General features: G+C 39.7%; 2 protein-coding genes across 3 annotated transcripts; one reads left to right on the top strand and one right to left on the bottom strand.

Annotated features, from left to right (window-relative positions):
• Positions 1–57: 57 nt before the first annotated feature.
• On the bottom strand, positions 58–5,142 carry mcm6 (minichromosome maintenance complex component 6). Its single transcript, XM_038306376.1, has 18 exons — positions 4,921–5,142; positions 4,641–4,787; positions 4,442–4,552; positions 4,276–4,363; positions 4,018–4,179; positions 3,767–3,932; positions 3,545–3,693; positions 3,310–3,460; positions 3,084–3,225; positions 2,862–3,003; positions 2,679–2,786; positions 2,441–2,596; positions 2,233–2,361; positions 1,270–1,434; positions 1,052–1,175; positions 760–945; positions 534–673; positions 58–446 (listed from the first exon to the last, which is right to left on the bottom strand). Exons 1-18 carry the CDS (start codon positions 5,016–5,018, stop codon positions 336–338), a joined length of 2,475 nt encoding a protein of 824 aa, XP_038162304.1. The 5' UTR covers positions 5,019–5,142; the 3' UTR covers positions 58–335.
• A 12,183-nt stretch (positions 5,143–17,325) lies between these two features.
• Positions 17,326–20,398, top strand: LOC119797286. Of its 2 annotated transcripts, none has more exons than XM_038306315.1 (3): positions 17,326–17,346; positions 18,528–18,663; positions 18,755–20,398. In XM_038306315.1, exons 2-3 carry the CDS (start codon positions 18,543–18,545, stop codon positions 20,266–20,268), a joined length of 1,635 nt encoding a protein of 544 aa, XP_038162243.1. In that variant the 5' UTR covers positions 17,326–17,346; positions 18,528–18,542; the 3' UTR covers positions 20,269–20,398. The 2 variants fall into 2 exon arrangements, with proteins under 2 accessions (XP_038162243.1, XP_038162235.1); XM_038306307.1 differs by lacking the exon at positions 17,326–17,346 and adding an exon at positions 18,133–18,401.
• Positions 20,399–23,915: the final 3,517 nt, after the last annotated feature.

A 23,915-nucleotide genomic window follows, 5' to 3' on the forward strand; every position in this document is an offset into this window, starting at 1 on the left:
ATTCTTTGACTGAAATTAACTTTTCAGTGATAACTGTGATACACTCTCACCAAGGCAGATGTTTAATTAATGTTTTATTACTAGAACAAACATTCCCAAATATTACAATACAGCTTGAGAACAAAGCACTGGTGTCTGCCTATGAGACAGTTTGCAACACAATGAATAGTCCCATAGTTCAGAAAGGTTCAACTGACCAAAACAGCATATTTACAACATCATATTTTGCTACAAGTCAAATTTTAAGCCTTTGTACAGCAGAGAGGGATTCAAACATCCTTCTGAGACACATGCGGAACAAGTGGGGATCAAACAGGTCGGCTTCCAGAGATGGTTCAGTCCTCCAGGATGTAGTTGGGGTTGACGACCAGAACAACCTCTCCCTCTGAGCTTTCGGATTCTGAGCCCTTGAGCCCGGCCTGAGTCAGCTCGATCAGGATGTGGTCCTATCGGAAACACGTTGCACAGAACTCTGCGTTAAAACAATCGGATTTTATCTCTTGTAAAAATATATATGAGCAAACTGAACTCACGTAGTGGACCAGCCTGTGGATGACCTTCTCTATCAGGCCTTTCCTGTTGATGAGCTCCTCCTCAGAGTCGATCTCCGACTCAATCTCCTTCAGATACCAGTTGACCACCGCCGTCTTCTTCAGCTCTTCCTCTTCTTCAGCTGCAGTATGAATTAAGAGGATAGAGGAACAGGAATGAGCGACGTGTGGAAAAGGATGAAGATCTTATTTTGTGTATATTTCTCACCGTCTTCTGCTCGGCGCAGATGCAGGACCAGCAGGTTAGAGATGCGTTTGTACTCGGCGAAGGACAGACGAAGAGAGGGCTTAGGCTGAGTGCCGTGGTCCGCCTCACCGTTCATACCATCGACGTGGCCGTTGACTCCGTTCACATGACCGTTGATACCGTCCACTCCATTCGGGACATTGTTCCCTACAGAACAAAACAGATTGAATCTCATTTTACTTTGCCCTTCCACTAAACTGCAGGCTTCCATCCCTCTAAGCAGCCAGGTTTACATTATTATGATCAATCCTACCGTCTTCCTGCTGCTGCTCATCCTCCATTTCCTCCTCCTGCTCCAGGTTGATGTCAGGCGTCTCCACCCTGATGATGGATTTGTTCAGCAGACGGAAAGCTTCCTTCACATGTTTAGGCTGCACCTAATTACACAGACAGAAAGAATCCACCTCAGGTTTTCTAATAATTAGGCAGAACTCATAAAAAGGTCCCATTTACACTAATGAAGAGCAATACCTCATCGCAGCAGTGCATGCGTGCCATGGCCTCTGAAAGGCGGATCATGCTCTCCAGCTGTCGCACAGTTATCCTCCAGGCAGACTTGGACACGCTACCGGAGCCGTCGCGCTGACGGAGACGCTTGTACTGCTCCACGATGAACTCCTCAGACTCACTGGAGATCTAACATGGAGAGAAGCAGAAGGAGCATCTTTAGGCGACAGGTCAGAAACAGGAGATGCCAACATCTACGCCTTCTGAGGTAATCATATCCTTAAATATTACTTTTTTCCCCACAAACCTCAGTGTATTTAGTGAAATTGTATATGAACCATCAGCAGAAAGTAATAGATGATTGCAAAATGAAATGAAAAAGGATACAAGTTCTATTTTTTTTCTTTTTATAAAACCCTAGAAGGCTTTGTGTGCATCGGGGTGTCAGTCACATATTTTAATTCAATTCAGTTTATTTCTATAGCGCCAATTCACAACACATGCCATCTCAAGGCACTTTACAATTCAACCAGATCTGTCTAAGGAAAACCAGTTGATTGCATCGCCTCATTGACTCAAATGCAATCCCTCACGCTAAACATGCTTGTAGCGACAGTGGAGAGAAAGAACTCCCTTTTAACAGGAAGAAACCTCCAGTAGAACCAGGCTCAGTGTGAGCGGCCATCTGCCTTAGGTCTTACCACATATTTCCCAATGGCTTTTTTATAAAACTAATCTATATATTAGATATGAAAATAGATTAAATACAAAACAAAAAGATTTAAATAAGTTAATTCCATATAATAGTTTGAAATATAATATTTTAGGGAACCATGCATCATTTTTCATTCACTTTGTGCATTACTTTGTTTTTCTTTTTCACTATCAGAACAAAATCCTAATAAACACTGAAGTTTATGGTTGGAACTGAGGACATATTCATAATTTAGGAAGGAAGGAGAACCTGAGAATCCAGCCTCCACCCACCTTAGGTTTGAACTGCCGAGCGAAAAGCAGATATCTACGGATCTCATCCAGAGAATAGAGCCGGTCCACAGACTCCTCCACACGTGAGTGCAGGTCCACGATGCGCCTGGCGATGGCGTAATCCGTGACCTGAGACACACAGAACACGGATTAGATTGAAGGACGAAACATTAACGGCGGAATAAACCGGACAGACTGATCAGCGCACCTCGTTACATTCGTCCACCAGGATGAAGAATAGGTCGAAGCGGCTCATGATGGGAGCGGACAGGTTGACGTTCTGCTTCAGACTCTTGCTGCGGTCGTAGCGCCCACTGACGGGGTTGGCAGCAGCCAGGATGGAGGTGCGTGCGTTCAGGGTGGCCTGCAGCAGAAAGTGGAGTCGTCTGAGCTCTACATGGATTATTTTTTTAATCCCAATCTGGGTATTTAAAGGGGGCTGTTACCTTGACTCCAGCCTTGGTGATGCTGATGGTCTGCTGCTCCATGGCTTCATGGATGGCCACCTGGTCCTTGAGGTCCATCTTGTCGAACTCATCAATGCAGCACACGCCCTAAAAAAAAAGCAAACATCAGGACAAATGCGCTCTGCTGATGGATGAAAGGCTCGCCGAGCTACAAAGCCTCACATTGTCTGCCAGCATCAGGGCTCCGGCCTCGATGACAAACTCGTGGGACTCCTCGTCACGGACGACAGCAGCCGTCAGACCGGCGGCGCTGCTGGCCTTGCCGCTGGTGTACACAGCTCTGGGGCTGAACTCCTCCACGTGTCTGAACACACAGGGGGACACCGGGGGGGTTAATCACGTCTGCAGAGAAGTCAACATTCACATTCCCGGCTGTTTCCATACTTGAGGAACTGGCTCTTGGCGGTACTCGGGTCTCCGACGACGCAGACGTTGACGTCTCCCCTCAGCGAGGTCCCCTCCATGGTCGTCTTGGGAACGCCTCCGAACAGCATGAGCAGGATGCCGCGCTTCACCTCGTCGTTGCCTAAAGGATCAAACATCAGCGTCAGTCAGCTAAAGGGTCAAAGGTCAGAGGTTTGGAAAGGCCTGTGGAGGCCGGCGGTCTGACCGTGGATGGTGGGGAAGAGGCTGGTGCACAGGTTGTGGTACAGGTTCTTGTCCTGGCTCATCTCAAACACCTTCTCCCACTCCTTCTCCGTCATCTGACTCTTGATGCTTTCGGCCGTTTGCTCCTCGTCCCGCAGCTCTTTACCTCCAAACTACAGCAGGAGGAGACAGTTCTAGTCTAATAGCACACATCTGGATTGTTTAGGGGATGGTCAGCTGCAGTGTTGGTTTCTTACCCGTGGGTTAGTGGGCGCCACGTTACATGCCAGGAAGGCCAGTCTGTACGACAGCTCTCTGACTCCCAGAGCTTTCAGTCCCCTCAGACCCTCAGACTCAAAGCCCTGAGGACCTCCAGGAACGCGAGTACTGGTCTCTGCTCGCAGGCCTGAGGAGATCAAAGCCATAAATCATGAAAAGCCCAACGGGTGAAATTTAACTGCTAAGGAGTGAAGCCGTACCAGGAGTGCTGAGCTGGGAGACGTCCGGCACTACGATGAGGGTCCCTGTGAAGTCACAGCGGTCCCCGGCCTGAGCTGTCTCTACAGCTTCTGCCCTCAGGATGATCTCCATCGATCGTGGGATGGATCCCCGAGGCAGCTCCGCCTGCGTCTCCTGGATCCTCACCTGAGAGCACAGAAATCAAACCGCATCAGAAACTCTGCAGGCGGCGACCGCCGCCAATGCGACGCGCCCATCCTTACCACCTCACCTTCTGGAAGTCGATGAACTTGGATTTGTGCGTGTCCAGGTGGAAGCGGGAGCGGTTGCTGCAGACAGGGTTCCTGCAGATGGTGGGCGGGGAGTACTTGAACTGCTGGGGAACGTCTTTGATCACCGCCTGGCAGTCCATGCAGACGAAGGTCCCGCTCACCTGCAGACACACAGGAACCGCCGCATAGGTTCACGGTCCGCCAACCACTTGGTATTGAATCATCACCCCAAAGCCCAACGAAGCAGGTAAACTCACCAGCTCAGGATGGACCGGGTGAGTCCTCACCACCTGACCACTGATCTTCACCAGAGTACCGATACGCATGGAGGACAGCTCACGGATCCTACATTAAACCATAAATTAACTCTCACATGCAATAGACATCAAACCCCCGCCTCATTTAACCTAATGGGCTTCTCACTTGTGCCTGGTTGATAGATCTTCAATAGCAACGTAGAACTCTTTGTTCAGAGGGACGTTCCCATGATCCCGAGCAAAGTTACGAACAGCCCGGCAAAGGTAGGGGTAAACTCTGGATACAAGAAAAAAAACATTTAATGTCTGTTTTTTCAGTCTGGGAGGCAGCATGATTGAGAGGGGGAGTCATGCTGTGGGCTAACCTGTAGTACTCTTCCTTGATGGTGTCAGCCAGCTCTTGGTTGAAGCCCTCCAGGTCTAAGAAGCTCACCAGAAGAGTGTTTCTTTCAGGCCTGATCAGCTCCTCAGCCTCCCGGACGTACTTCACCTCTCCATCCCCGCTCTGAAACCTGCTCACAAAAACCACCCCTTATCAGAAAAGTTGATAAAACCACTAAAAACAGCAGAGTGACTTCACAACTACTAAAATAAAGTGTTATTATTAATGATCGGTGAAATCTGGGTCAGCTCCGCGTGACTTACTCCTCTAAGAAAGCCTGGAACAACTTCTGGCATTTTTCTGCCAGCTCGTCCTTCACCGTCACTCCGCCGGTCTCCGCGTTTGCTGTGGCGACGTCCATGATGCCCGAAACTGAGTCCAAAAGAGTCAAAAAAAACAAGCTAAACAGCAGCTGGAAAAGTTCTGCTCTTCCTCCGGCTCACTCTGCTCGCTCCCCGCCTGACAACAGAGACCAGTTTCGCGCGAAAAGCCAGACCACGTGACATTTGGCGCGCCACTCTCGGCCAATCGGAGCTTCTATGCAAATATTTTCCGGGTTTGGGACGAAACGGAGACGAAAACGTCAAATGTGGGCGGGGTTTTGCTCTGCTTTTTGTTAGCGGCGTGTTTGCCGCAAATGATCATGGGTAACCCTGGCTTCCGGTTGCATCTGCTGCATGTTATTTTAAAATAATACATGTAAATTCATCTATTTAGATTTAATGTTAATGCATGTAACTTTTGTCAGAAAGATCTAGAAACACAAGAACATATTTTTTACAATTGTTGTGTGGTTAAGTCTTTTTGGGACAAGATTTATGATTGGTTATCAACGAAAAATGTGATTCCTAGTTTTGAATATAAAGGAGTTAAATTTGGCTTTACTTTTTCATGATAAAAATGTGGAATTTTTATGTAATATTATTTTCATTATGGGAAATTCTTTATCCACAAGTGCAGATTCTTTAACGTTTCTTCAAATTTTCAAGCATTCCAAAATGATATTAAAAGTTTTCATGCCTCGATTAAGTTACTTTAAAACTTTCAGACTTCATAGCAATATACTTTAGCTAAACCCCTGTGTTTTTATTTTTTTTATTTTCTTTCTCATTCTTTTATATTGTTTCTTTTTCTGAAAGAAAACTGTTATGGATGGCATATGTTCAATTGTACGTTTCTGTTTTTCTGAAAGTGTTTTTTGGATTTATGAAAATAAAAGTAAAAACAAAACAAAAAAACATGTAAATTAATCTGTTTTGTAAATCCTAATTTGGCTCTAAAAGTCACATGACATAAATAATTCCTGTTTGTCAGAATTGATGCATATTCTGTTCTCCTATTCTGCAGAATCTGTTAGTTCAATCTCTAACCTTCTGTTCTCTCTGCTTTTCCTCAGAGTAGCTTTGCCTCATCTGTTCCTGTTTGGCTGTGACGTCATCCTGGAAAGAAACATCAGCTGTGCTGCTTCCATCAACACCCTTGTTTATAGATGTTGGAGATCGGCCTGTTTTCCAGTGTGGTCCTGTTTCTCTGACCGTGACTGAGTGGATGTGCTCTCTTCGTCCTCTGGCTTGGGAGTTGCCTTGGAGCTCGTCTGCCTGGCTGTGTGTTTCCTGGACGGGGCCGCCTTTTACAGCTGCTTTTTGTATCTCTGCTTCTGTCTCCTTGAACCCCAGTTGGCCTCAGCAGATAACCGCCAACACTGAGCCTGGTTCTGCTGGAGGTTTCTACCTGTTCAAAGGGAGATTTTCCTCTCCACTGTCGCTACAAGCATGCTTAGGCCCCGTCCACACGAAGTCAAACCCTGGCCTAAACGCACAAATTGTTCACCAAACCAGCCTCTCATCCATACGAAGCTGGCGTTTCGAGGGTCTGTAAGCGATCTTTTTTTTATTCAGCCTTCAGAGTGGAAAGATTTTGAAACGCCATTTTTGCGTTTCCATCTATAAGCTCTAACCGCATTTTTTTTTTTACACGCATGCGTCATAGCGTCTCCTCTAAACACGCATGCGCACACAGTATCACAACAACAATGGCGCCGTACTGTGTTGAATGGTTGCTGCTAATGCTACTCACCCTGCTGTCGGGCTTACAACAGAATCTTTTTCTTCTGGAATATCTCCAGGAAGAACAGAGCAATATCGACAACATAGTTCAGCACCTGAATTTGACTGAACCACGAAAATGGACCCGCAGGGCAACCATGTATAAATATTAGTGCGCAGGCCCAACATTTCGTCGCCTATTTTTGCTTTGGCACCACAGCGCCACTTACAGGCCTGGCATACATTTTGCAGCGTTTTCATGCATTCGTGTGGACGATCACATTTATTTTACGTCTCCGTCTTTACGACAAACGTTCTGGAAAATATTAGCGTTTCGTGTTCGTTTTGACTTCGTGTGGACGGGGCCTTGGTGTGCGGGATTGTATTTGAGTCAATGCAATCAACTGGTTTTCCTTAGATAGAAAACTTTGTATCAATTTGACTGTATGTTCTGGTTGAACTGTAAAGTGCCTTGAGATGACGTGTGTTGTGAATTTGGCGCTATATAAATAAACTGAATTGAATTGAATTTAAAGGGACCTTTGCTGATTCAGAAGAATAAAAATGTGTGTTGTGTTCCAGCTTTGTGGAAATCCACAAAGGCCACAGAAGCACCATGGACTCATTTTAAGCAGGCAAAAAAAAAAAAAGTTCCAGGTAAACTGCTTTAGTTTTCTCAGTTTATTTTTTCCTCAGGCAAGCAAACAGAAAAAGACAAACATGCTCCTCCATGCTTCTCTTGCACTGGTAAAAAAAAAAAAAAAACATACGCCCACTATGATGTATGCTGGTCCTACCATTGACAGCCTATTTATAAAAAATTATTCACCCAAATTAATCATAACTAACCAAAAACAAAGGAACATGACTAAATAACTAAAAAAAACATAATCTCATACAAACAATAAAGTAGAATAAACTTAGCTAGATTATCCACAAAAACAAAAAACTTTGTTAATTATTAACAAAAAATAATTGGCTCCTACGATGTGCTTTTAATTAGTGTTGCGCCAGTGCCATTTTATGGGTCTGATACCAATACCCGCTGTGCAGCATTGGACTGGTAATCTTTCATACCCGGTGGACCGGTCCTAATTTCAGAGTGCGAGGGCCGGCCCTCTTTAAATCATACCAGCCCCAATCCTTACTCTCTGGCTGAAGCACCTACCTGCGACAGGAAATAACTAAAGGAGCTCAAGAAGTAATAGAATGTTAACTACCTAAATGATGCATGCAGTATATATAGCCCTTCCTCGTCATGCACCTGCTTGTGAAGGTTGGCATATGGTGTAATTTTCTATTTCTTCAAACTGTAAAATCCTTCCAACTAAATTATAATAAAACTAAAATGATTTCTTTAAACCAGGCTACGATGTTCCTCTTATATTTGGCGAATTTATGTTCGAATATTTTGCAAAAATATGTTGCTGTGCATGATGGGGTTTTGCATCTAAAGGCTAATGTTTCCTGTCTTACACGCATTGTTGCCAGGTTGGGATGTTTCCCAATCTGGCAGTTTAGGATGGCTGTCTATGGGTAAAAAGAAGTAGGCTGGGGTAGATGAAAAAATGCCAGGGCCGAAAATCATTCCCAGTCCGAGATCTGCCTACCTGGAATGGGTGACAATAGTTGAATAAACTTCTGGCTCTCAAAATGGTATCGGTGCCCTATTTGCTGGTACTCTCCGATACCGATTCCACCATTTTAGTGCTCGATCAGGGCCCCGCCTGATTTTTATTGGTAAATGTGTAACACTCCTTTTAATCTGTTACTGAGATCATTTAAAAAGTATTGTAGTATTGAGATAAGTCACTAATCAATAAACATATATTTTCCAATCCCTTTCAGGAATAGAATAGATTTTAAAAAATCCCTTTATTGTCCTACAATGGGGAAATTCTGGTGTTTGCAGCAGCAAAAATATAATAGAAAGAAAATGGTCACACAAATCAGGACCTTAGAAAAATGTATAACAATAACATAATGATGAAGACTTAGAAGATAAACAATTACATACTGTACTGTGAAGTGTTTTTAGGAATAAAAAAAAAACTGTACACCTGGAGAGTATATAAATAATAATAGCTGCAAAAGTATAAAGTCAGAAGTCCTTTTTTCATTATTTTTTTCTCACAGAAATCTCTATAAACGAAATATAACCTTAAACAGGCAAACATTACGTCATACAACCACGAAGAGGCAGAATGAAATAATATTATACTAAAAACAAAGATGATACATAAACAGACGTAAAATACATCAGGATGCATAGTGGAAAACCAAGTAAGCAAAAAGAGAGAGAGGAAATAAAACAAAAACAAAAAAAAGACAGATTTTATTAAGTATATATCAAATATAAGCTATAATATCCTTAATGATTCCAAATCTTTGAAGAGAACTTTCTTGTTCTTGCATATTTTAGAAACCTTTTTAAAAATGTTTAAGTTCTACAAAAAACAACTTTTAATTTGGCATACCCAGGAGAAAGCTTTACGAATGTGCAGCAAACACTGCAATTTAATTAGATTATCAACATCCTTATCGTTACTCATCGACAGCGATGAGAAAATTAAACACAAAAACATCAAAATCCCTTATGTTGCTGGAGTTTCTGAAAAGCTCAAGAGGATTTTCTCCAAACACAAAATCCCAGTACATTTCAAGCCAAACAAAACCCTTAAACAGAGGCTAGTGCATCCTAAAGATAAAACCCCCAGACCGAATATGAGCGGAGTGGTATATGCTGTTCAGTGCAGCGAGGAATGCTCTGATCTTTTTATTGGAGAAACCAAACAACCTCTCCACTGACGCATGGCCCAACACAGAAGAGCGGCCTCCTCTGGACAAGACTCCACAGTACATCTACACCTTGTGGACAAAGGACATTCTTTTGAGGACCAGAAGGTTCACATCCTGGATAAAGAAAATAGGTGGTTTCAGAGGGGCGGGAAGGAAGCCATCTATGTGAAGAGAGAAAAACCAACTTTAAACAGAGGTGGTGGACTCAGATTCCAGCTTCCAAAAACATATAATTCAATCATAAACATGATCCCTTCCAGATATCACCACACCCCGCACCCCATCACAGAGGAACGAGAGACCTACCCGCTCCAGCCGGTGAACAATACCTCCTTAACGGCCGACTCTTAACAATCATAGACAGGTTTCAGGTATTACAGGAGACAATCCCCCTCATAACGGCAATCCCCCCCTTTAACGACTGACCCTCAGAATCATAGACAGGTTTCAGATATTACAGGCTAACGATGGAACCAAACGACCCATTCATCAGTTACCATTTGCATGTTTCCAAGCGACCCAAGGCTTTGTCTTTATAATACTCAAACTCACTGCGGATCCAGACATTTGAATTGAGAAAGTTTCCTGGAGAGGTGGCGAAACGTCTTCAAATCTTGGAAACCAAGTCCAGTGGATATTTTTTGAACTTTTACGTTACATTCAACATTTAATAATAAAACCATATATTCAGTGATTCTGATAAAAACTGTAAAAAGACATTTGAATCCAAAGGTTAGTAGATAAAGGGACATGCATAAAATAAATGTGAGACAGATTCAACGTCTGTTTTGGGAAGAATTCTGCTTTTCTCACCTAATTAAACACATCTCTAAACCATGTGGAAGATGTTTAGAGAATAGTCGATGTTGCTTGGGAATGTCATCGAGGTTTATGTGTATATAAAAAGAGGCAAACAAATACTTTTTATTAATTATGTTTTTTTTTCACCGTAAATCCAACAACTTGTTTCTTGAAACCATCTTTAAAAAACAGAAGGCAACCTGGAATACATCCTAGGATAAATAATGTTTCAGAAACATACTGCCTCTTTGAACTCTGTTTAAATCCACACATTTAACTCACACCTGTGATAAATTCATTCAATTCAAAAATTCTTTATTGGCCTCAAAAGAAAAATGAATATTGGTGTAACTCACTCTCCACAGCAGTATAGAAGATATGTTATATCCTGCTGCAAACGGCGAAAGATCCAAGCTTCCTTATGAACTACAGTCTGCTTTGTTTCCTCTTGTAGTCGGCTTCACAGTTGCTCCTCCAGTCTGTAGTCCAGGTGAATACAGACGTATTAATACCGGTAGTCCTCTATCGCCTCCATCCCTTCTCCCATGATGGTGAGTTTAACTAGTTCCTGTTTATAGGAGCTATTTCTCCATTTTCAGTTAAATCTTAGAATTTTGATTATTTAGTTTGATTTGTTATTTAGAATATGATTTGTTTAGTGATTTACTTAATTAGTTTATTAATTTTAGCTTGGGATGTGTGTGTTTCACAGTATAAATAGATAGGTTTTAGTTAGCTCATTGTGCACATGGGTGGTTATATATTTTTTTTTACCATTCTCAGTTTTCAGTCTCGGTCAGCCACTCAATCAATCAGTCAGTCAAAGAAGATGTGCAGGATTCAGAGTAAGAGCAGTAGCAGAATCCTGTGAAGCCTGCAAGCTGTTTAGTCTGAACGGAGAATAAAACAAGAAAAGAACTGGATTTTGACCCCTTTTTTTAACTTTTTGGACTGCGTAAGCCAGAATCCATGGTGCATCAGGTCACAATTTGAGTTAAACTCACCTTTTGCTTTGATCACCTTCAAGTCTTGTTTTCTTATTTTTTTTATTTGAGTTTTGCACAAATAGTCACTTCACTGTTTCTACTGAAATCTACATTCATCACCAAATGTTTCTAAAATTTTTCTTTTCCAAATATTGTGGGCGAAATTAAGGATCAATCAATCAAAGCACATTCTTCTAACTGTGTCCTTAATCAGAAGGAGGGATCACTTCAAATACACCGAATGACTGTTATGGAAAGTTATTAGATCAGTTTCTTTTAACTGAGTAGAATCCAGTCAACATCTAACAGAGGTATTCAATCTGAATTGATTTAGCAGAAGAAGAAAAAAATCAGCAGGAACTCTTCATAAAGCTACCAAATAAAAAAAAAGCTATAGCCTTTGTCTTTTTTTTTTTTTTTTTTTTTTTAGAACATTTACTAATATTTTGTGATGCAATGAGCTCAAAAATGTCTTCCTTTATTTTTCATTTTTTTCTCTAAAAGTTTAGGTCATTAAAATATTCTCAATTCTTTTTGTTCTATATTCTGAACGCTTTTCACTCGCATAGTGACGCTCTGAGCATGCTATGTGTTATCTTTGGGAGAGGCCAATAAAAACCTCGTGTTATTGCAGTTCCATTGGCGACCACTTGGTGGCAACAACCGGTCATTTTTACAATTTAATTTTCCTGCTCTCTCTGCTTTATTAGCAACATGTTAAACCACTAAAAGTGTCAATAGTTGCTCCGAGTAACTTTTGGAGCTTTCTGTTTTGATGTGTTGCATTGCTTTGCAGTTTTAAACATTTAAAGATTTACTTTATGTCTTCTAAAGGCCTACCGCTAACAAAATGTCCAATGTCCAAAATGTTTGAAAAATCACATAAAAGGTGACTTCCATATTAATAAGTAAAATAAGTATTTTACTCTGTTGGAAAATTAGTTTTTTTTTTTTTTTTTTTGCTTCCTTATGAACAAAGAGTTAAATCATTCGCCAAAGGATAAGATTATCCTTAACTTGGTTTGAATGTGGGAAGTTTCACTGCAGATTACTTTGATAAAAATGAAAACAATGTGGCACGAAAGTAAAATAGACAAAAATAGACTTTTTTCTAAAGTAAGAAGTATCAGCAACAAAATTATGAAGAAGAAATGCACTATCTACAGTTTTAATTTGATTTAAAAAGTGTATTTTGTTATAAACTGAATATACAGTAGGTTAAAGTAGTAATTAGTAGCCAATCCTTTGCTGAGCTGCTCAATTAAACCATTACGTCTTGGATCAGGGTGTCCCTCAGGGTTATAAAGAGGGGAATTTTCCACAGCTTAAACTTGGATACTGATGTCTTTGTGCCCACATTATACCTTAAGGAACTGTGGACATCTTCTCACCAGATTGTCTAGTACTACATTTTGTGTTTGCTGTGCCAAAAAAAAAAAAACACTGAATGAATGATAAAAAATTAAAGGAAAAAAAAAAATTATGATTTTTCTTTTTGAAGTAAAATACAAGCTTAAAATGATGTCTGTGGTCACCCTCTGTTGAGCAAGTTTTCTCAAACCCATTGATCTCTATTTCAGCGTACAGACAATTCTCACGCCTCCACCTGCTGAGGTCAATACACCCCCCCGGCAGGCTATTGGTTTCACCTGTCACATTGTATGGGCCAGCCAGGAACAAGGCAGGAAGTTATTGTGGGCCATTTGGATGCAGCACAGCCTCTCTCCCCTTTTTGACTTCTTCTTTTGTCTTGACCTCTGGCGTTCCCACAATTGTTCAGCGACAGGAAGCTCAGCTCGTATGAATATGAGGGAACCTTGCCATCTGTAAGGCAGAAACACAAAAGCCCACCAGCACTCACACTGCCATGATTGCTACTGCAATCCAGCGTGAAATAACCAAAATAATAATAATTTAACACTAATCTTTAGGTGAGTTTCTCTCCTTCTATTCACACGATTTTTTACTCTGCAGGACATAAATATAGATTAAATAGCTTGTGAATGTCAACATAGACATGGGAGTTGATAAAGACACTTTTGAAGCCATCAAGTCACCATCAGCAGGTGAAAAACAAAACAATGAGAAGAAACTGTTGCAGGAGAGGGAAGGATATGAACAAGAGGAGGGAAAAATGTTTAAAGGGAACTGTTTCCTGGTTTGCTTGTTTTCAGGCTTTGACACATTGTCTTGTATTCTGTGACGTGCTTCTTTCCACTAAATTTGAAACAAAGCTGAGTCAAGATAAAGCTTCAAACATTCACTGCAGAGATCAGGATTTACATCCTTTCTTGTTGTCAGTCTTATTTATCACAATATTTTGATAGAGAAAACATATCCTACATAAAATATACTACTTTCTGTTTCAGTGAAAACTACACTTTGCTTTTAATTATATTTTACACTATTAGGTTGTAAAAAGACTGTACAGTAGTTTTTATTTGTTTATTTTTTAACTTTGTCACTTATTCTGCAATTTTTATACCCTTTTCTAAGCTTCACAGTTTGTGACCACCTTTGCTAAAACCTTTTACTGCTGCTGTAACACCACAATTTCCTCATTATGGGACAATAAAGGGGTTTTCTATTCTAATCTAATTGTTTTAGCTGAAGGATAAAGACAGAGTTTATGATTGATGGAAAAAAAGAAGCATTTTATTGAAGATCATGAAGCTTTTGTAGTAAAATCTGAAAATTTGGTAATTCTAATGAGTAAAAGTTGAATAAACTTTTGGCTCTCAAAATGGTATCGATGCCCTATTTGCTGGTATTCTCCAATACTGATACCACCATTTTAGTGCTCGATCGGGGCCCCGCCTGATACTGGTATTGGTAAATGTGCAACACTCCTAATCTGTTACTGAGATAATTTTAAAAGTATTGTAGTATTGAGTCAAGTCACCAATTCAATAAACATATATTTTCCAATCCCTTTCAGGAATAGAATAGATTTTAAAAAATCCCTTTTGTTATCCAACAATGGGGAAATTCTGGTGTTTACAGCAGAAAAATTATTATAGAAAAAAAATGGTCACACAAATCAGGACCTTAGAAAAAAGTATAACAATAACATAATGATGAAGACTTAAAAGATAAACAATTACATACTGTACTGTAAAGTGTTTTTAGGAATAAAAAAAAACTGTACACCTGGAGAGTAAATAAATAATAATAGCTGCAAAAGTATAAAGTCAGGCATATTTTAAAAACCTATTTAAAAATGTGTAAGTTCTACAAAAAAACGTCTAATTTGGCATACCCAGGAGAAAGCTTTACGAATGTGCAGCAAACACTGCAATTTAATTAGATTATCAACATCCTTATCGTTACTCATCAACAGGGATGGGAAAATTAAACACAAAAACATCACAATCCCTTATGTTGCTGGAGTGTCTGAAAAGCTCAAGAGGATTTTCTCCAAACACAAAATCCCAGTACATTTCAAGCCAAACCAAACCCTTAAACAGAGGCTAGTGCATCCTAAAGATAAAACCCCCAGACCGCATATGAGCGGAGTGTTATATGCTGTTCAGTGCAGCGAGGAATGCTCTGATCTTTATATTGGAGAAACCAAACAACCTCTCCACTGACGCATGGCCCAACACAGAAGAGCGGCCTCCTCTGGACAAGACTCCGCAGTACATCTACACCTTGTGGACAAAGGACATTCTTTTGAGGACCAGAATGTTCACATCCTGGATAAAGAAAATAGGTGGTTTGAGAGGGGCGTAAAGGAAGCCATCTAAGTGAAGAGAGAAAAAACAACTTTAGAGATTCCAGCTTCCAAAAACATACAGTTCAATTATAGACATGATCCCTTCCAGATATCACCAAATCCCCCACCCCACCCCATCACAGAGGAACGAGGGACCTACCCGCTCCAGCCGGTGAACGATACCTCCTTAACAACCGACTCTTAACAATCATAGACAGGTTTCAGGTATTACAGGAGACAATCCCCCCCTTAACGGCAACCCCCCCCCCTTTAACGACCGACCCTCAGAATCATAGACAGGTTTCAGATATTACAAGCTAACGATGGAACCAAACGATCCATTCATCGGTTACCATTTGCATGTTTCCAAGCGACCCAAGGCTTTGTCTCTATAAGACTCAAACTCACTGCGATCCAGACATTTGAATTGAGAAAGTTTCTTGGAGAGGTGGCAACTGTTTCCTGGTTTGCTTGTTTTCAGGCTTTGACACATTGTCTTGTATTCTGTGACGTGCTTCTTCCACTAAATTTGAAACAAAGCTGAGTCAAGATAAAGCTTCAAACGTTCACTGCAGAGATCAGGATTTAAATCCTTTCTTGTCGTCAGTCTTATTTACCACAATATTTTGATGGAGAAAACATATCCTACATAAAATATACTGCTTTCTGTTTCAGTGAAAACTACACTTTGCTTTTAATTATATTTTACACTATTAGGTTGTAAAAAGACTGTACAGTAGTTTTTATTTGTTTATTTTCTTAACTTTGTCACTTATTCTGCTATTTTATACACTTTTCTTAGCTTCACATTGTGTGAACACCTTTGCTGTAACCATTTAATGCTGCTGTAACACCACAATTTCCCCATTATGGGACAATAAAGGGATTTTCTATTCTATCTAATTGTTGTAGCTGAAGGATGAAGAGTTTATGATTGATGGAAAAAAATAAGCCTTTTATTGAAGATCATGAAGCTTTTATAGTAAAATCAGAAAATTTCTAATGAGCAAAAGTTTTTAAATCCAGTTATTCCAAACCTTTATGCTCGGAAACTGTTAAAAAATATATATATTTTCTTTAATCTTAGTCAAATGGTAAGATCCTTGTCCTTATTTTTGTCAAACACATGGCACAGTATAGGAGAGCCAGTTGCTCTGGGCAAGATATAGCTGTCCACTCGCACCTCAAAAATAACGGACAAAATAACGTTTGAGGAGCAAAATGTTCAGATTTTGTAAAGAGAGGATAGAGCCGTTTAGTATTTACTATAAAATGCTTTCCGTAGATAAAAAGGTGTCTAATATTGGTGTTAAAATATAACATAAAGCTTCATTCAGGACATTTCTTGAAAACTCAACTTTTGATTTTGCTTTTTTAGTCAGCAACAACATTTCAGTTTTTAATCAATCATACCTACAATAGTTTTTAAGGTTTACTTTTTGTAGAACAGCATCTTTGTTTAATTTTAGTTTTTATAGCTTCATACATTCATACTCAGAAAAATAAAACGGTAAAAAAAATTTTTAAGGAATATTGGTGATTAATTAATTATTTATCAAATACACATATTTATTTTAACACTAAAATTTTAAACAAAAAATGGCAAAATGGCATTATGTCTATTGAGGAACACTTTCTATTTTTCTACATGTATGACTGGACTGGCTGCAGCTGTGTGATGATCTACAGTTTAGCTACTTTAGGAATAAATGGTTTAATTTTCAGTGAACTAAGGGACAGACATTCTTAAACATTGATAGAAATCCCGCTAGAATCTCTCATAGAGAGACCTCATTGTTTTCCATCACAGCTGGAGCTATTAGCTCAGTTGAAGTCCATCTGCTCCCTGTTCATCATGATGACTGTGAGGTTATAGAGTAAACCTATCTATGCTATGCTGGGTTAATAGATATTAGGTCCTATATCTTTAATCTTCTTCCTGTTCTGTGCAAAGACGCACCAGGCTCAAGCTCTGCAGATGACACAGTACCATGTTTTTTTGTTTTTGTTTTTTGTGTTGCAGTGCTGTTTTATTTTTGTGTAATCGGTCTCCGCCAGTCACGTGACATTTGTTGCTAAGACGCCATTTTTGGTGGAAAAGGCATAGTGTAAACAACCACAGCATAGCTAAACGAAGGACTAAAGGATTGAGTTTGTTTCTCCGACCATACGGAAAAAAGTAAGCAGAATGCGAAATTACCTTACAGGTGTCGTGCCAAGGTAGTTATCCCTGCGAAAATTTGTATCCCCTCGTCGGGAGCGCGCACGGAGTAGGAAGATCAACCCGAGTTAACTCCGCCTCAATTCCAACGTGCAGAACTTGAAATTTGAAAGGTTTTACGTGTATGAAAGTTGAGCTTTACTGTTTTATTCTTTACTTCACATGTTATAGCAGAATATCGCCAGTGATATTGATTTAAAACTAATTATAAAACACAAACGTTTGCTTGAAAGCTGGTCGCTGACAGCAGTGTCTACTCCTCCCTCTGAAAGCAAACAGATCCTTGTTCTTTTCCACACGTTCATTAAAAAAATCTCTCATTGTTTCACAGTGTCCAAATGTTCTCATCCCATTGAAAACTGTTGTAAACCATATACTTGCAATAAAAATGAAATAGAAAATGGAGTGCACGTGTAATCATTAAAGACTATATGCAGAAGGAAACAATTTTTTCCTGGTTGAAATTTAGTACTTAAATCTATATTTGTGTTTATAGTAACTTACAATTTATCTATGTTGTACTATCCTTAATAAACAGTTTGTCTTCTAACATCAGCCGTTTTATTTCATCCTATTTTGCCACAATTGGCAATATGGGATGAAATAAAACCTGCTGTAATCTGTTCCTCCTGTCTAAATCAGGCAAAAAGGTCCCAGCTTTTTCATTTTTGGCTTATAAGCATCTTTTATGATGACAATTTATTCCTGAAACTTTTGATGTGATGGACCTTTATTTCTTAAAGTTACAAGGAGGGAACAAATTATAGCAGGCCACCTGCCATAATCTGTTCCCCCTGTCTAAATCAGTCAAAAAAGGTCCCAGCTTTTTCATTTTTGTCATCATAAAAGATGCTTATAAGCCAAAAATGAAAAAGCTGGGACCTTTTTTTGATGATTTCAGATTTGTGTCCACACATACACAAAATAATTGTTTTTATACTGCACCAAACACAATAGTTTGGATTTTTCCCCCAGTCATAGCATTACCAGGGTTTTGACCTCCCCCCTGAAGTCCCGAAAGAGGGTCAAAAGACCCCGAGTCCAAACTGACGACTCTGATGGCTCAAATTAGCATCCCTTGTTCAGTTGTAAATATGGCCATTGCCTGAGGAATCAGAGGGGGGGAGGAGAGCCAAACTCACAAAAGCATTACACACCTGTAACGTCAGGCCAGAAGGTAGGAGTGTGAATAGTCAATGTTGGGGGTGGGTGCGATGTATGATGGAGGCAGCTCTGCACATGCAAATTTGCATGCAGCCTTTTGTGCTGTGGAGGATAAATAGGTGACTGCTTCACCTTTTAGTTCACAAGAAACAAAATGCAGAAGAGGTTCACCACTCAGGAGGCATTGGAACTGATTCTGAGCAGTGCCAGCCCTTGTGATTCAGATGGAGAAGACATAGACCTTCAACTGGATTCGGACTCTGAGCTGTCTTCAGGTTAGATTTCTCAACCTACCTATTTTATTTTCCTGACTATTTTTTATTTAGAGCCAAACTAAAAGTTAATTTGAAATTGTTTATCTTGCAGATGAGGAGACTCTCCCTCTACCAAAAAAGAGAGCTCGTTTGGGGAGTGAGTCGTCAGAGACCGCGACTGATGGCACAGTGTGGCGTGAAGAACAAGTGGGGACACATCTCCATTTCACACCAATAGAACCGTACGCCACAGATGGAGAGCCAAGCGCTGAGGCCAGACAAAGTATCCGGAGTCGCCTTGAGAGCTTCCTCTGTTTTATCACCCTTGACATGCTTAGTAGCATTCGAGAATGGACTATTCAACATGCACATCACACGGAGCAGCTGGATTGGTCCTTGGATCTCCCGGAACTGATGGCATTTATTTCAGTCATTATCTTGCGGGGGGTGACCAAGGTTCCATCACTATGTGACAGCTGGTCAGCAAACCTGGCAAACCCAAGGATCATTGCTACTATGGCCCGAAGCCGCTTCCAAGACATCATGCGACACCTACGCTTTGATGACATGTCTACACGCAGTGAGCGAGCGGAGACCGATAAGTTTGCTGCAATCTCCGATGTTTGGGGATCGTTTGTCACTAACTGCATCGCATCCTACAACCCTGGTCGACACATCACTGTTGGTAAACAGATTTTTCCATCAAAGACTCGCTGCTGTTTCCTGCAATACACTGCAACAAAACCGGACAAGTTTGCCATCAAGTTTTGGGTGGCTTGTGACTTGAAATCAAAATACATCTGTAATGTCTTCCCATATCTTGGCAAGGACCCCGATCGTCCCAGCGGGGAGAGACTGTCCGAGACTGTAGTGATGAGGCTGATGGAACCGTTCTTGGACAAGGGCAGAACTGTAACCACAGACGATTTCTTTACATCACTGTCACTTGCACAACGACTGCTTAGCAGGAAAACCACTATCCTCGGCACAGTCGACAAGAGACGCCGGGAAATTCCTCAGTCCGCTAGACAGATGGATCGCACTGAATTCACCACTCAGGTGTTTTCAACCACTGGTGCCACGCTGACAGTGTATGCGCCCAAACGGAATAAGGCCGTTTACGTTCTCAGCAGCATGCACAGCGTGGTTGAGACTGAGGATACCACCAAAAGGAAGCCAAACACGGTCACAAAATACAACAAAACAAAGTGCGGCGTGGATGTGATGGACCAAATGGTGCGGGAGTACAGCGTGCGTGCAGGAACACGGAGATGGCCAGTTGCTGTGTTCTACAACATGATTGACATGGCAGCACTGAATGCACATGTGCTTTATCAGGCATGCCTTGGGGTGCAGGAGAGACGGGTGGACTTCCTGGTTGAGCTTGCAAAAGAGTTGGGTAACTCTTATGTGAGTGAGAAGAAGGCACACAAGGAGAAACTGCTTCGGCAACAACCCTCCACACCCAGCTCAGGCAAAAGGGCAAAGTGTCAGGTCAACCATCGATGCAAGAACAATCGTGCAACTGTGAGATGCGTTGACTGCTACAAATACACATGTGGCAAATGCACCAAGGTCATACCCTGGCAGTGCCAGGTATGTTCCGACAGACAGACTGCTGAGTGAGTGCTGAAATGTCAGTCACACAAGGACATGCCACTCACATGCCCCCCACTGTGCCTAGTGTAAGTATGTGTGGAGTTGTTTTATTTCTTGTATTTTTTGTATCGTTTTTAATGACAAAAATAAAAAGCATTCAAACAAATAACAGTTGTTCTTTTGTATATTTCTCATGCTGGAATTTCAGTCCTCTTGACTTAGACACAAATATTTCTGGTCATTGCTCACAGCTGTACCTGGCTGTAAAATATATCTCCATTTAAAATATTAAAATTAATTAATTGGGCTTTTTTGCTAAAATAAAACTAAGCTAAATATAATATATATAATCTTTATATTATAAAATACAATATACTGAATAGAACTAACTAGACAGTTAGTTGGGAGTTAAGCTTTCCCCCTTCCTTTGGTGCACCAGTAATGACCTTATTTACAGAACAAAAGCGCCTGTTCACATTAAAATCCTTCAGGTCAGTCAACCCGTCTCTGGGCTCCAAAGGTAGAAATGTTAAATGACCCTTCTCTGGTAATTCTAGTTTAATTGCTTTCAACAAAAATGTCTCTCCCAACTCTTAGATTTTTCCCTGACTTTAAATCTTGTAAAAAAAAATTGCCTCTTGTTCCATGCAGGTGTCTCCCTATTACTCCAAAAAAAAAAAAACATGACTATTATCTGAATGACTGAGAATCTTCACCAGCATATCTCCCTGTTATGTTTAAGATATGGATGTTTAAAGTAATACTATTAGGAATGAAAACTCTCAACAGAAGATGATGAAAAAGGATCTACTAACAGGAGCTATAGGGACAACAATTCGACCCGATGCTTGCTAAATAAAAAAGGTTTGATTGGTTACTTTTTTGCAAAAAAAAAAAAGTTAAGATTTTCTTAATATAGCCACAAAGTTGTAAGTTTGGTAATAGTGTTGCAAACGTTGCAAATATGTAAATACACTCAAAACGTAAAGCAAACAAAATTAGATCACCACAATCAAAGGAAAAATGCTGCTAAGGAGAAATGTTTCTCTCACAGAAAATGAGAGATGCTAAGCGCGTGCACGCTGCAAGCACAAAACCTACCTGCAAAACGAAATGTTAATATTTGAAAACGAAACTGAAAAGGAAATCTGCTGCAGGGCTTAAAAAAAATATTTAAAGTCAGGAAAATCTGAAAAAACTACAGAAATATTGAAGATTTTTTGTCCCCAGTGTGGTCACTTCTATTATCTGGAGCTAGCTTGCAGTTTTACTTAACATGCAATTGTTTTTGCTACTTGCAGGATTTCCACTTTACACTTGTTTTGTACGTTTAAGTGTTATTTAATCATTGCAGTAAGTTTTTATATTTGCAGTGAATTTATGCATTTTGCAATGTGTTTGCATTTCTTGGCCACCGTAGAAATCCCATTCACCTGGCAGCATAGGTTTTGGTTTAATTTCACTTTTATATGGTTAAAAAGTCGTAAAATCTGCTGCAGGGAGGTAGAGGCAGAAAAATGGGATGAATAAATTCAGAATCCTTTTGACCTTCAAATTAAAGAAAACAACTATAACCCCCAAGCAATATTAGCAAAGTACTATGTATATTTTACTAAGCAATGTGTAGTTAATCAAAATTCCAACATGATAATATTTACGCCTTTCCTGGAGCTTATTAAAAAACTGTTTGTTTTCACTACAGCGCCCTTGCTTATGTAGAGAATATTAAGTTACAAAAACACATAAATGAATCCATTAAATGCTATTTGCACTCATTGCTTGATTTATATAGTTTGGAAGCGCTGATACCTCAGATCCGAAAGCCTGACTGAACTAGGTTATTATGAAAGAAGGGCCTTGGTCCGAGGGCTGGACTTTGTGCAGCTGTAAACACCATCCAGCCAAAGCCTAACCTTATATCCTAAACCAGAGGTCTGCAACCTGAGCCTCAAGTGGCCTAAAATCATATAAGAAGCAACTAATGTTGTATAATCATAAATACCAATCGGAAAAGCTCTTGGAATTTTTTTTTTTAATAATTCATTTAAATGTCACAACAAAGCAACATTGACAGAACCAGAAATATATTTTAGATCTACTTTTCTTGTCTTTAGCTTTTAAATTATGTTGGGGTTTTTTTTTCTCATCAATTATTTATCCTATGGAAGAAAATCAATGCTTGATCTTTATGAAACATTTTCTGTTTTTACTTGTTTCAAAAGCTAAAAACACAAACAAACTGTTGGTTGTTTTAAGTAGCAAAAGATTTACTTCTTATATAAAAAAAATCTTAAGCTGTTTTTCTATTTTAAAGTATATATAATATTTGTGATGCTGAATGACTTTTACTCAGAGGAACAAACTGGCTTCTTAGATCTTAAAGGTTGCAGACCGTTCTCCTATAATGTACATCTGTTAAAAAAAAAACCTTACAGAGCTTGAGATGATTTAGGAAATAATAGAAAATAACCAGAAACTTGTGAGTCAATCCTGTTGAAAATAAAGCCCAAATAAATTTGGATCTTCAAAGAGAAAGTAAAAACACTGTCAATATGTATGTTTATGTGATTCTGGTAGCTTTGAAAAAAAATTAATAGGTACGCAAAAAAATAAAAAAAGGGTTCTATTTGTGAAGAAGGAAGAGACAAAAACGGAAATAACACAGAAAAGTGTGAAAAAGGAAAGACTGCCTGAATAATAAACCAGCTTCTTCTGTCTATGTTGATGTGTTTTTATGTTTTAATCAAAGCTGTTTTTTTTAAAGGAGATAGTGATTCCCAAACAGTGGGAACTTTTACCACTAGTGGTCAGCGAGTGCATTGCAGCGGTACATGAAAATATATTATTTCTTAGAATTTGATTTCTTCATTTGAATTGCGTTAATTCCTAAATTTATATTTTTTGTAAAATTTACAGATTTTATTTGCAGGTTAATAGTTGTTGATTCTATTTATCTTTATTTTATTATTATTTATTCTACTAATGACAGGAAGTGATGTGGATCAGTCCACTTTCTATAACTGTAGGGACTTGGGAAAGGACCAGCAGGCTTTTTGGGTTTGGGCCCAATGGTTTTTACCAGAGCAAGAGAAATAGGACAAAAGAAAAGTTTGAACTCTGTAATTGTTGGCTGAAATAGGAAAATAAACCATCCAGAACCATCATCGAGTTTGGACATTGAACCTTCTTTTGCCTGCATACAGAAACTTGACCCCAGTGCCTTAGTAGTGGCTTAATTGAACTTTAATTGGATGTTTGGCTTGGCAAACAATCCCCACTACAGATTAGTTTTTCTTCTATGTTAGAGTTCACCTTCAGCTCTTACACACATCCAAACCAAGTGGAGGAACAGACGGGATGTGGAGAATCAGCTTTTGTTTCCCCACTGAGCTATTGGAGCTCATCAAAGCAGCTCAGGTGTCTTGATGAAAACAAAGTAAAATTAAGTCAGTCTGACTATAATTTTTGTTCTGTATTTTGTTCCCAATTCATCAAGTTTAAATGGTATTATAGGGAAGTTACTCATAAGGGCTCCAGTTTTATAAATAGAGGTTTATAATCTGATTTTATTTTGTATTTATTTGAATTCCTTATTAAATTCTAGGCTTGTATGTTTTTTTTTTAATTTGAGATGGAAAGCATAAAATGCCTTAGAATTAAATGCTTGAATCAAA

The sequence above is a fragment of the Cyprinodon tularosa genome, unplaced genomic scaffold (assembly GCF_016077235.1).
Source record: "Cyprinodon tularosa strain WSP-4 unplaced genomic scaffold, ASM1607723v1 ctg1154, whole genome shotgun sequence".
Taxonomy (NCBI): domain Eukaryota; kingdom Metazoa; phylum Chordata; class Actinopteri; order Cyprinodontiformes; family Cyprinodontidae; genus Cyprinodon; species Cyprinodon tularosa.